At 42.9% G+C, this 14636-nt stretch overlaps 1 protein-coding gene across 4 annotated transcripts in view; it reads left to right on the forward strand.

Moving 5' to 3' along the window:
- The window catches only part of MYO1B (myosin IB), a 757882-nt gene that overhangs the window by 118731 nt on the left and 624515 nt on the right, over nucleotides 1–14636 (forward strand). For all 4 annotated transcript variants that reach the window (XM_086955387.1, XM_086955390.1, XM_086955388.1 and 1 more), the window contains exon 2: nucleotides 10914–11054. In XM_086955387.1, coding sequence (XP_086811513.1) covers nucleotides 10920–11054 — 135 coding nt within the window. In that variant the 5' untranslated portion in view covers nucleotides 10914–10919. The remainder of the gene's footprint in view (nucleotides 1–10913; nucleotides 11055–14636) is intronic.

Here is a 14636-nt window from a genome sequence, read left to right on the forward strand (position 1 = left end):
TTAGGTATGATTTCGTAATGTTTGTAAATTTATAAATTTATAATACATGAAATAATGTTTTGAACAATAAAATTCCCATTTGTTGATGCCATTTATGTGAAATAAACCAAATATGACCCCCTCCCTGTTACTGTCTTTTTGGGGTTCACTTTTCATTCGATTTGGGAATCATTGTCCAATAAAGAGAGGAGATAAGTTATGATAAAGGGAAGAGTGGGAGGTGACATCTTGTCCGTTGGTGCTCTGTTTGCTCCCAACCAAATCAAAATAGTTAAAAAAAAAAAAAAAAAGGAAGTTTATGGACATTAGATAAAGAGCACTGGTCCTGGCTTGAGGCTTTAATTTGGTCATGATGGGGTCTTCCACCTCGAGGAGCAATGCAAAGGACATATTGTAGGAAGAGAAGAAGCTGCTGGGAGAATTGGGGTTGGTGAGCTAAGCATTTTACATTTTATTTGCCAGTGCACCACCCTACTGTAGACTTCGGCACGTTACTTGTATTGAGCAAAGCTGTCTTCTCCTCTAGTGGAGCGGAAAATGACACGAATACTGTCGGACCGCGCACTAGTGTGGGTAGCATGTAGTGGTGACCTGTCCTCCCCTTTCAAGGAGAGGAGCTGGCGAGTGAACAGGCACCCTCTTTAGGATGCAGTGAATAGGGCAGAAATCACCAAAGCTGAAGATTAATAGAAGGAATATAATAGTTCACCTGATAACCCTCAGGCAGTTCTCTGGAACACTTTCATAGCCCTAATTGGGGGCAGATGACTGCACTTGTGCCATAGGCCAGGAGGCACAAGTCTGCCTTGAAGCTTACTAACCATACCAGAGGTCTGCCCTGGACTTGTGCTTGGGGGAAGATCTTAAGACCGTCACAGCAAAATAGGAACACCTGAGGGTGCTAATTTAAAAAAAAAACAGAAAATGCATCGTTAACTCTGAAGAGAGAGGCTATGACACCGATTTCGGAGCCCATTGCATTTTAGTGAGCTGGTTCAATGCTAAATATAATACAGGAGTCATGTACATCCAGAGTTATAATGAAGAGGACCTAGTGTTTGAGAATAGGGCAAAAGCAAACCTGTTCTGTTCTTACTACTCAAAGCAACACTCTACAAAAAGTGAAGAAGAGATCTGAGCAGGCCCCTTTTGGGAAAGTGAATGTTTTCCCAGATAGTTGAAGCTCGAGGAGAAGTAGTGGGATTACTATTGATGATCTGGAAATCAGCAATGTAGTTAAACACATTTATATTACATGAACTCCAGGCTCCCGATGGGTTTAGTTTTGAGTTCTGTATGATCTTCTACAATACATTGACACTATACTGAGGGACAGGTATAGATTGTTTTCAGAGCCTGGTCATCTATGGCAAATGCAAATGTGATTGTTATCCCTAAGCCGGTGATGGACCACTCGGAATACTAAGCCTACTGGCCCATAATATATTTTGAGTGTAAATATATATGTAATAATACTAGTAAATAGACTATCCACACTCCTCCTCATGCTGATCCATGAAAACCCTGAAATGTTTGAGGTGGAGAGGCAGACATTTAGCAGCATCTGAAGACCGGGTAACCTTTTTGAAGATGCAAAACTCAGGAAAGTAAAACCTGCTTTGTTATCAATAGATTCTGAAAAATCGCTCAACAGTTAGGGGCTCCTGTATGGTGAATGGGATGGGGAAGTTTGGGCAAAGAAAGCTTTTGTGAACATTGTACTGGCATGTTTCAAAGAACAGAATGGCCGAGCAATGCTTGATGGGGTACCCTCACAACAAATTAACCTGCAAAGACGTACGAGGCAATAATGCCCAATCTCTCCCCTCCTGTTTGTACCAATAGAGTAATTGAACAGCAAGTACAATTTAAACAAAGCCATTGAAGGGATTACTTTTGGTACAGTGGAAAATAAAGCATCTCTGTTCACCTATGACACCATGTTTTTGCTAATAAATAACCCATCCCTTTGCACTCGTGTTAACAATTTCCACGTTGAACTGCTGTTTATTGTTGGCGCTACGCTTGGCGCACGATGTCCATACGTGCCTTCAGTAAACTAATGCTTGCAGTAAGAAGGGTCACCTTCTGACTAAGGCGTGCGCACATTTATATTAGAAACTATTGAGTTTCTTCACTCCTTTCAAGTTTGACTGAAAGGAGTGAAGAAACTCGATAATGTTATTGCTGCAAGATCTATTATATATCTATCTTCCTTGCTTGCGGCATTAGGGGACCACGGGTAACCTTCCAGGTAGGCTTATCAGAGTAAACCTAAACTTCTACGCCTTAACCTCTTGAATGGAAAAGTTGCCGAGCTGAAAGGTGCCTTTCAGAGCTAGGAATAGTGCAAGTACATTTTTGGCCATATTTTTTACTTCCTCCGCTAATGAATGATGCGTGGTTAATGTATCATATAATGAAGTAAAAGGTGACTTGCTGAAATTAAAGTAACTATACATAACATGGCTGAGCAGTATGGCAGAGTTTAAAATGAACATTATTCCTGGGGAGCTGTACAAATTTTAGGTCTTGCTGGTTAGGATAGTGAAAAAGACATCAGAAAATCTACAGAAAGCCGTAATAGACTTATTATGGAATGGAAAATCTCCATGGGTATTGGGTGAACTCTTGAAGGTCCTGTGAATGGGGGAGGGCATTTAGGATTCCCAAACATCCTAGACTGCTAGGGAGGTTCCCCACTGCAGATCGCCACGGAGTGTTTGAGAAGGAAGTCCAACAAGCATTAGGTTCAGATGGGCCAAGCTGTTGTGAGGAGGTATATCTGAGACTTGACCTGGTTTCCTACATAAACAAGCATTTGCAATGCAATAGGTCTCGTATTAGGAAAGTTTGAACTATTGGTATTGTAAATGCTAAATCTTTTATTTATGTGTTGGTTTTGAAAATAGCGAAATTAATATCTTTGTCATTTACAATGCCAATGGTTTTAACTTTCGCAAATGTGACACCTATAGTATTTGTAATGCAATATGTGTTTTATTTACGTGACTTAGATGTATTGATATTACAAATAACAATGGCCTTTAATTTTTAAAAAATAATTAATACTCAGATAAAAGTTATTGTAATTTATAATGGCAATAGCTTTAACTTTTGTAAATAACGTTTGTGAAGATTATGTTCAGTGTATTTTATTGTAACGAAAATCCAAGAACAGAAGTGAAATATTAACATCTTTTTGTGACATTTGTAATTAAAGCTTGAAACATTGAGAGAACCTATTTAAACCAGTTGTTTTTGAATGGTTGCACAGATTGATGCTGTGGTGGTGCTGAGTGATATTGTGGTGGCGACAAGTGATGCTGTGGCGTTCAGTGATGCTGTGGTAGCGCAGAGTGATGTTGTGGTGCCCCTGAGTGATGTTGTGGTGCCCCTGAGTGATGTTGTGGTGCCCCTGAGTGATTCTGTGATGATGCGATAGAGTGAGGGCGATAGAGTGAGGGCGACCAATAGATAGAGTGAGGGCAAAAGATAGATAGAGTGATAGAGTGATGGCGATAGAGTGAGGGCGATAGACAGAGTGAGGGCGATAGACAGAGTGAGGGCGATAGACAGAGTGAGGGCGATAGACAGAGTGAGGGCGATAGACAGAGTGAGGGCGATAGACAGAGTGAGGGCGATAGACAGAGTGAGGGCGATAGATAGATAGATAGATAAACTGCATTTATGAGACGAGGATTACACGTTGATGCATTTATTATTTTGTGTTGTAAAACAGTCCCTTGTGCATTTTGATTCCAGCACACTAAAGGCTGAGTCCCTGCACAAACCTTTTGTAAATAATTCCCTTTCACTGTATATGTTTACGGATTTAGCAATGTGTTCTCCAATCTATTTCACATGGGATCGCAATATGCACTGTGCACATTACCCAGAGGCATAGTTCTCAGGAGTGAAGCAGGTGCAGTGGCACAGGGGCTCAGCAGTATAAAGGACCCGTTGCCCTCTACTTATTGCTGCTTTTTGTTACCAAACCAGGACATGGAGGGATGGGTGGAGCATTCTACTTTCTTGCATTCGGGCCCCTGGCACCTTGTTTACTCCTTTGCTGGTAGTATCACAAGTCAGGGCACATTTCCGCAAGGAAATCTGTGTGACATTGTCCAAAAGTACACAAGCTGTTTTTATTACATATATATGCTGTGTAAAGGCCGGCTGTGTGAATAATGAGTTCTTGTCTATCCAGGGATGCAGAATTGAAACAACTTAGTGAGTTTGGGCACACACATGTCCTTTACAAGTTAGGTCTTGACTGTTTGCATATCGTCCTGCTGTATAAACTTGATTTGAAGCGCAAGACGGGTCTGTGTACTACGGGCCTGTCACAGCCCTGTCTAAGAGGCAGGGAGGGCCCCCCCCCTGGGGTGGAGGGATGGCTGTCAGATCTGAGGGTTGAAACCCAGCAAGAGGTGTGTGTGGGTCTGAGGGAGCCCCTGAAACACAAAAGTACCTGAGCGGGCACACCCGAGCTGAATGCGGCCTGGTGCCAGGGGGTCGGACCCAGCAGGGAGAACTGATCTGCTGAGCCAGTCAGCATAGTGAGACAGCACCTATCCGGGGCTAAGTGAACTAGGGAAGGTGAGAGATGGGGAGGGGGGGGGTGTGGGGTGAGGGAAGAGAAACAATAGGTGGGGAGGTGTGAGACAGGAACTCGAACAGTAGGTGAAGAAACCAGACGGTTTAATGAATTAACATCCAACATGTTCTGCCTAAAATCAGCTCCTGCTGAAAATGGGAAAACATGTCTTTTTTTTAAAATTGTTAATGAACTCAATTATATTTTAAATAATGAGAGCTTCCTCAATAAAGCAAATGCATACAAGGAGATAGCTTCTCATACACATGTGTGCGTGGATGCACGCCCAAGAGGCCTCACATGTCGGTGTGCACGAGTGGCAATGGGCATTGTAGGGGCACTATATTGAGGGAAGGGAGGTGCTGACATTATTTGAACATGGCCGAAGCATACAGCTGTAAATAAATGAAAGTTCAAACAAGGACTATAAGTACAAAGTGCATATTTATACGTGATCGCAGTCTTTTAAAATACATAAATAAAAGGATGCCAATAGGTCAATCTCTCACAAATGCGAGACCTATTGCATTGAAAATGCTTTTTGTATGTTGTAGGCATGAGGTATTTGGACATTAACATATGTTAGCACAAAGTGCTTAATGTGTGTGGGCTTAAAGAATTATGTAGTGGTAGATAATGTAGCAAATGTATTGTTCAATAGGTAGTAATTTATGAGCAGTTGGTATTGTGTTACATTGTGGAGTAATGGGTCATTTTAAAATATTTGTAAGTACTGCAACTAGTGTAAACATCGCTGTATTTTTAGTGACAGGACATGGGGTATAAATGTGAGCATTGTTGTAGTGAAGGACTTGAAATTGGTACAATGCATGTGTATAGTTATAATCGCTAGTGACGCGATGGAAGGAGGAAGGTGGAGATGGGGGGTGAGACAAGCGAGGAAGCAATGATCGAATTGTATTTTGTGTAGTATGTGTTACAAATTATCATGGGAATTAGTGGGAAAAGTGCTGCAAAACCTGTGTATAGCTTGTGAAAAGTATGGAAGAAATTATTTGTATTTAAAGGCACAATAAAAGGTGCATTAGCAGAAGGCTCATGCTGCCCGTGCCGTGCAGGGTAATGTCCGGTGACAAGATTGTTATTGTAGCTTTGTTCCTAGTTTAAGATGTCTGTTTGTACAATAATCGAACGTGTCGTAAGCGTATTGGTTGTAGTGGTTTGGAATTGATCTAAAAGTATTGCAAGATTTGCGGAAATGTACCGGGCATATGCGCCAAGGGCGCCTTTCAGTCTGGCTGTTTGCAATTGTCATAGAAGCATTTACGAGGAGGGGTAAAGGCGCAGCTTGAGGTATACGAACCAGATAAGCTTGTTTTAGCGGCTAATTGAGATCACACATAGATGGTGTGATAGATTAGAAAAAGGAATGTTTCTCGCAGACAGTAAACCGTGCTGCAGGGCATGTGTCTGCTATATGGAAGTTTGTACTTAGCTAAAGATGCAGAGAACATAAGAATGCTCTACTGTAATTTGGAATAATTGATGAAAAAAGTTAGTGCTAGGACTTTAGTTAAAAGCAGATTGCTGCTGCTTAAGCTATGTTATCCATTTTTGTGGCAGAGAATGTGCACATTTACACCTTCTTCGACAAAAGTGACTTAAACTACAGCAACCACTAACAAGATGAAATCCTGGCCCCACAGGAGGAGACTCGGGTGTTACTGCAGCCGAAGCCTGGCCGCGCGCTGAATGCCGGACCATGAGACGAATGGGAGCAGCGGCCTCTCACGCCTCAGTGCGCCCAGCACTAATGAACCCAGGGAAAGAGGCCCAGGGCAAGGCATTAAGACTAAGGAGGAAATACCGCGGTAGGCGAAAGGGACTGCCGAGAAAAGGGGACTGGGAAGAGAGCGATGGGGAAGGGATGAAAAAAACCACCTTGCCAGTAGGGAGAGCAATGCATGAGGAAAAGAAAAAGTGGGTAATAAAGACGGAGGACTGAAGATACTGGAAACTATTTTTTTTTTAATGGCCTCTTCTGTACAATGATTAATATATATAGATATATATATATATATATATATATATATATATATATATCACACAAAAAACTGTATAAAAACTAAAAGCGGACCATCTGTTTGTCTATTGAGAAAGAATACGGAGGTATTCGAAACGCGTCTGACAAAACTTTGAAATAAAAGACCTGCATTTCCACAACACTCGGAGTCTGTATTTCGTCCTTTGGTTGTGTTCCGGCTGGGCACTGCAGAGAGGTTCGGAGATATTCTGATATATATATATTTATCCTGTCTGTAAGCAGTCCTAATGGCGGCAGACATCGGACTCGGGACCATGGCTATAAAATGCTCGCTGTGCCAGCGGATACAAGTTGCACGTCACTAATGGGATCTAAAAAGGTCGAAATCGATGTGCGGTTGGGGGTGATGGTACCTATTGGAGAAAGACCAAGGCTGATTAGCAAATGGTTGCTTTGTCTGGAGGAAGGCATTGAGTAAAACAAGCCGGTGGCTATATGTATGCAGTGTTCATCTCGAAACAGAAGCGGATGAAGTCGGAATAGAATAAGAAACAAGCTGTCGGCATTGCTGGGGTGGGGGGGGGGGCAGACGGGGAGCAGCAACCTTTGATGTCTTTTTATTTATTTATGCGATTTTATATAGCGCAGACTTTACCCGAAGGTGTCAGAGCGCTTCACAATAGGACCAGTAATGATACAAGATTAAACAATTACAAATGAACAAGTTACAAAAGCAAACGTTAAGTTACATGGATCAAAAGTGACAATAGTGAGCAACCAAAATACATGAGGTAGCAATCGGTACATTAATTTGCAGCGTGACTTCCGTTTCAAAAGTGGCTGTAAGCACCAGAGCAAAGAAAGAAACGCTGAAGCTGTTGCTGTGGAAATCCATGTTTGTAGAAGCGAGGCACGGCCTGCGGCCGTGAATAAGTGACGGCGGGGGGCGGGGCAGCTGAAGCCTTTGATGTGGCAAATGCTGCTGGCAGGGGGAAGCCTGTGGGGAAATGCAAGCTCGTGCACGAGGAGCTTGTGGTCACGTGATTCACGTGAACTGTTGAAAATCCTCATCGTAAAAAGTCAGCTTTGTGGATGGGCGGCAATAGGTCTCTCTACGAGACCTAAAAACGAGCCCAAATGTTTGCTTTAGTCAAATTTTATGTAGTCTAATGGCTGTCGGGGACAAGGAAGCAATATTCTGGCAGATTCCTACTTTTTCAAACCCCCTGACCATAATATGTATTAATCCAGAGTTTGGGTCCACACAAAATAAATCCTCCTTCGGAAACTCGGGTGGATTGATTTCGGTTTGAGATGTGTTTCTACATGCCCAATTTAGGATGTCTGAGTAGATTGTAAACAGACCTTTGGTCTGAAACATTTTGATACCAGCAGATATGCCATTGGATGTCAGTCAGAAATTAGAGGCACAGCAATAGGTGGAGATCTGGCATCTACGAAATGGTTACTTCAGCGGTAACTGTACTTTAGGAATTATTTGTCTAGATGGGAACATGATCTGCGAAAAGTGTTCTACTAAAATCTGGGAAACACTTTGGAGAAATGTATGTTAGAAAACAATATCAGTCTAAATACAGAGAATCATCCACTCTGATTATGATTGGATGGTATCTAATGCCAAACAAAACCGAATTATCTCTTAAGTGATTATTGGGTATTTTAGGGGTTGTGGAAATAATTCATGCAGCTCGATATAGGAGGTTTATGAGAAATTGGGTTGTTGGTTGACTGGGGTGTGAGCCTGGTCAAGCAACAGTTACAATCCGTTGCAGTCTGATACCCAAAAAGTCAGTAGGTTAACCTGTGTTTAACCCTGGGTAGCTTGGCACAAAAAGCTGTCGGGCTTTACTGCAAAAATGTATTTATGAAGCACACAAACAGCAATAAAAGTGAACGCAACACAAGAAAAATCCCACACCAATTTAGAAAAATAGTCAGATTGAATACATTGACACCAAAACAACAAAAACCCAATCAGTGGAACCAGAGTTATGAATTTTAAAAGTTATAAGTAAAATCAAAGCGCCAACCTCTGACATCTATTCATGCGAGACCTGGTCAAAGTTGAAAAATATGGCTGACCACTATGGAACGCGGTTCGGATAGAAGTAGTGGATTTAGCCTGGTCAGTGCTTATGTTTCTGTGAAGGCAGAGCACTCCCTATTCAGTTGCAAGTGGGGCTGTGCTCAGCTCCACCCCTCAACCTGCTAAAAGATGGCCCATTGAGGCCCAACTAATCCATCTATTGTGACTGTCTGTGAGGAATTCACGAAGTCTGTCAGTTACAACCAGTCATGTGACCCAAGACAGGCTACAGGTACAAAAGGGCAGAAAAATGCCAGCTTTCTAAAGTGGTATTTTCAAAATTGTAATAAAAAAACCTGACTTCACCATTTAAATATGGATTTTCATTACAATTCCAAATACACCAAACATGACATAACTACATGTGCCAAGTTGGAAATTGATACTGATTAAATGTAATAAGGAAATCCCAATGCTATCTGATGGGAGATGTAGGCCTCACAGAGGTGAAAAATGAAGTTCGTTTTTCCACTAACAGGATATGTAAACCTTAAAAGTACATGTTCAGCCTATTAATTACAGAGCACTCTGCCCTGTGGGCTATCTAGGGTCTACATTAAAGAGACTTATATGAAATAAAATGGGAGTTTAGGGCTTGGCAAGGGGGTTTTAAGGCCAAGTTGACATGACAGTTTAAAACTGTTTTCAGGCTAGAGTGATGGGCATTATTTAAGGTGCTACTTAAGTGGGTGGTATAATCAGTGCTGCAGGCCCACTGGTAGCATTTCATTTATAGGCCCTGGGTATATGGTATACCACTCTACAAGGGGCTTGCACATAAAATAAATATGGCAATTGAGTATAAGCCCATTTAACCATGTTTAGGGGAGTGAGCAAAATCACTTTACCACTGCTATGTCTGAAGACCAACAAAAACAAATTCAGGAAAAAGTACAGGGTAAAAGCAAAAAAAGATTTAGGGGTGACACTGCAGAGGGGGCCGGGTCCAACAATGATCATGCCTGATATTAAAAACATTTGTAAAAGGTACTGGTCTCCATAAAGCAGATTTTATGCTTTGTGATTCAGCCATTACGATTATAGGTCTTTGCCCCAAGAAAGTTGGAGATCACCCCCCTATCCCCCTCCCACTGATTCCAGAAATTGATATACCAAATATTGTTGGTGCCCAAATTAAACATGGCCACACAGTTGAAACAAAGGGGAGAACTTGCGTTGTGCTGGAGGATATAGGAACAATGGCCCCTGAGCTGCTTTTGCTCAAATTATGTAAGACAAGGATGTTTTTTTTGGCCATCTGATTCCATGTACTGCAATTACATGATGGGGCGGTAGGGTGATTATAGTTGAGTGACTCTCCAGCCAGACTGAGGGCACCAAGTTTGAACTGACTGAAAGATCACCAGAGTTGAAAGGTGAGAGACCTTCATTTCAAGACTGACGTGTGTGTATATATATATATATATATATATATATATATATATATATATATATAATGTAATGGGGAACATGTTGCTTATCCACACCATGCTTGTGGTGGGGAGGGGCTATGAGAGTAGAATTGTTAATGTTTGATTTAAAAAAATATACATTTTGGTTTATTTTACCCCACTTGTTCTTAAACTGTGGTGTGTTATGAAAGGTGCTCAACACGGGGATGCCAAGTTCACATGATGAGATGGTCTCATCTATGTAGTTTGTTCTTGCACCTGAAAAATTAGTATGTTTAAAAAAAAAAACGCCAGTTACACAACTTTGAGTGGAGCTTTAGCTTTTTCAGAGTTTATCCCCCTGCAGATGATTTAAGATCCGTTGAATGCACACGTTCAACCTTAGCACCTCTACTGAGACTGAAATGGTCACCATGTGTTAAACTAGTTAGGATAGATATTTTAGAATGAACGGAGACGCTTAACACATTTCACATAGACCACCAAACATATCACAGACAAGAGGTGGCAATGACTTAAGGTTTGTACTGCTGTACCTGTGAACACAAATGGTAGTCCATTGCTAATTTATTGAGCCTTGTGTACTGGACTTCATTGCCGGTCCATTGAGCCTTGCAGCCGCTAAGGAGAGAAAGTTCTGAGAAGATGTTTCAAATAATGTGGGATGAAACCAAAACCATCTGCTTTTGAACACCATGATGTATTTCCAGTTCTGCAAGTCATTTTACAGTGTGGCTCTAATGGGTACATGCAAACTAGGAAAATAATTTATGTATTTTTTCGTTGCAGGTCAAAATGGCCAAAATGGAGGCGAAGACCTCGCTTTTGGATAACATGATAGGTGTGGGAGATATGGTACTTTTGGAACCACTGAACGAGATCTCTTTCATTGACAACCTCAAAAAACGATTTGACCATGGGGAAATCTATGTAAGTAATTAAAGCGATTCACAGCAGAAAATATTTACAAAACACAGAAATTAATGATATTTTGGCGTGGTTCGTGAAGAAAACTATAATTTAACACTTTCAAAGTTTTACTTAACATGACTTGGAACATTCATTTATATGGCTGTGCATCAACATTTTTGAGAAATATTTTAGCAGCTTGGGGTGGGGGAGGCGGAGAAATGATGTATGGCATACAGGCAACGGCGTGGCTTAGAATAATTTATTTAATTGATCTAGGCGAAAGAACTGTCCCTTCAATGCCTTCATCTCGGATTGGAAATTTGCCAGCATTGCTGATTACTCCACCTGTGTTGAATTATAAATAATCATTACAGTACTGCACTGTCCTCTTATAAATGTAGCCCCATATGTAGGTAACTTCACAATTGTCTTCTACGGTGAGATAATCTGCATTCTGCAGACTAACCCTTTCTAGCGTTTCAATGTCAAAGGTTACAGCATTAAGTGCATTTTACACAAATGTGTCTGTACTGTAGCAGTGTCATAGGAAAACGTGTGATATAAAAACACACACATGCTGTATTTTACGAGTATATAGACAAATGTCTCGATCACGTTTTTCCTCGTATCTGGATTTTGTGCAATTGTGCGTGCACCTTGCACACAGACAAATGTCTAACCACAGTGATATTCATAGCCATTTAGAAATAAATAGGTGTGCACTTTACATGTAGCTGGGTTTAGCAGGCCATGGCCACCGAAAGTGTTAAAACTACAGTTGTACAGACCAAGACATTGGGAGAAAAAGGCTAAAAGATTGTATTGTCAAAATGCACCCTTCAGACTTGACATCAATTCTTGTCCTTGTGGCATCATGTTGGAAACTGGCTTTATATATACTACACCAAAGGTATAGTGTGTTTAGAGTCCAGGTGGCCCCAGAGGTAGGCAGAGGTTAGAGTTAGATAGAACCTTACTCTCTATTTGTGGTAGAGTGGTCAAGCAGTAAGGCAATATCAGAGGACAGTGTTAAGCATTTGATGTACACACTCCGTCAGCAAATGAATTCACACACTTGAGGACTGAACTCTAGACCAATTGTTTTGTATAAAAAATATACTGTTGTTCTGTTTTTAGAAGCAAGCCTGGCACAGGTAAGCATTAAATACTTTACAGTAATAAGTTGCTGACTGTAGAACAGTTTGAAAATGCAATAGGAATTGTACTTCGATTTACATGTGATACAGTACAAAAAAATGAATAGGCTTTTTCAGTAAATTACAGGTGAGTTACTTTTTACGTTACTTTTCTAACTCAGTGCTGGATACCTAGATTCAGCACTGGGACATTTCCTGCCAAAAGGTAAATAAGTAAATACGTTTTGGTTATTCATGCGATTTTGAATGAATATTTTTTAGATTTCAAAACTCCACACTTAGAAACTTTTTGGAAGAAAATTGTCAACCCTATGGAGGAAAAACAGGTTATCGGTTCACAGGTAAGTTATCGACTGTGGTAGTTAAGGTTCTGGGTTTAGACTTGGTGGTCCCCCAGGGTCAGTGATGCACTCTTGTTACACCCTCAGCAGCACTAGCTCGGCCGGGTGCAGAGTGTTGAGGCCCAATGTTATCCAGTAGGGGATAGGGAGCCTTCGGTTGGTGGCTGCTGGCAAGCAGGCCACTGGTTGTCGGAGCAAAGCTCCTAGGGTTTAGGTCAGGGCAAATGGGAAAACAATGTAGCACAAAAGGTGCACCCTCAGCGGCACTGAGGCGGTCTGGTGCAGAGTGCTGTTTCGACGTCGAGCACACAGTTGTTTTCAATGGAGAACCTCTTGTTTGCAAAAGCACTGCAGGCAGGGACACAAAGGACTTCTGGGTGCGACCACCATTTCGATAGGTAAGTTGGGAAGTTAGGGGTTGGTTAGGCACTGTTGGTTTGGGCACACAAGACTGTGGGGCGTCAGGTGCAGGGGTGCCTTTTGGGGTCGGATCTTCTTGCCAGCTCCTGGTCACCTTCTAGATTTAGGCTGCAGGCGTCAGCTGGAGACTTGAGGCAGGTCAGAGGTCGCCGGATCTTGGTTCAGGATCGCTGGGGTGACCTCCTCGTGGTGTTTTTCCACTCGAGCTCGGGCTGGGTTTGGCGGGTGCAGAGTGGGCTGGATTTGCAGTTTCCGGTTGCTGCCAGAGGTTGCAGTTGAAGAAATCTGGTGTTCACTGGAGAAGCAGTCTTTGGAAGTGAAGGCAGGCAGGCCTCCGGGGTTTTCGAGGTTGCTGGTTGCAGGACTCATCGGGATTTCGCAGGAGCAAGTTCGAGGGGAGACAGGCCTGAGGGCTGGGACCAAGTCAGTGGGCGTCTTTCTCTTGTTAGCTGGCTGCACAGCTGTTTGGTCCTTCTTTTTTTCTTCTTGTTGTTTCTGGATCTGAGGAAGCAAGGTTCAGGGTACCCCCTAAATACTAGATTATGGGGCGTTACAGGTAGGTAGAGGGCAGAGACCAGTTGGTCCCTTCCCTGGGGAGGGTACACCCCCTATTGTGCCACTCTCCAGTGGGAGGGGGACAGGAGCCTGTCCCTGATTGGTTGAGTCCCCCCATCCTCAGGATGGCGGGGACTCTGATTGTGCTTTACCTCGCCTCCCCCATCTGAGGGGTGGAGTTGGCAGAGGTGGGCACACTTCTCTCCCTCACTTGTTTTTCCAGCCGGTTCTCATGCCCAAAGTGGGGGCTAGAACCAGTGGGGACCAGTTGCTGAAAGCAGCAAGTGGTCTGGGAAAGGTCACAAAGGCAGCATGCCTTTGAAGCTTCCCCTTCGTGAACCTTGCCCATCCTGGGGGAGGAGACCTGGCACCTCGTCCCAGGATGTGCATTGGTTCAGGCCCCTGAGAGCAGCAGGCTCTCGACCCAGGGGTCCAGTAACATGTCTGTTGATGGCAGCCTAAGCAGCCACTCAGGTGGGACACTAAAGCTGGGTTGGTTTTCAGGGGGCATCTCTGAAATGCCCTCTGTGTGCATTTTTCATTAAATCCCACACTGGCATAAGTGTGGGTTTAATGTGCTGAGAAGTTTGATACCAAACTTCTCAGTTTTCATTGTAGCCATTATACTGCTGTGGAGTTGGTAATGACAAACTCCCAGCACCATATACTCTTAATGGCAGCACTGCACTTACAATGTCTAAGAAGGACTTAGACACTGTAGGGGTACAGGGCTCATGCGCCTGTACCCTCACCACTGGTATAGTGCAACCAGCTGGAGGGGGGACTGATCTATGACAGGGCAGAAGGTTGTAGGCATGGTACACAGAGATGTGTGCCATGTCGACTCTTCACCTTGTTCTGCACCAAAACACAGCCTGTAAAGGCAGTGTGTGTGTGTGTGTGTGTGTGTGTATAAAGGTACAGGGCCTCTAAGGGTGGTACCATAAGTGCTTCAGCCCTCAGAGGCCTTCTTTGGGTACAGTGCCCTGGGTACCTGTTGTACCATTTACCAGGGGCTGCCCTGTTGCCAGAGATGCCAAATGGGTTTCATTTTGGGGAAAGAACACAGGCCCTGGAAACCTGATTGGCAGGGACCCAGGGCACACCAAGTAAAAGTGCATCAGTAG

The sequence above is a fragment of the Lissotriton vulgaris genome, chromosome 2_1 (genome assembly GCF_964263255.1).
Source record: "Lissotriton vulgaris chromosome 2_1, aLisVul1.2, whole genome shotgun sequence".
Taxonomy (NCBI): Eukaryota; Metazoa; Chordata; class Amphibia; order Caudata; family Salamandridae; genus Lissotriton; species Lissotriton vulgaris.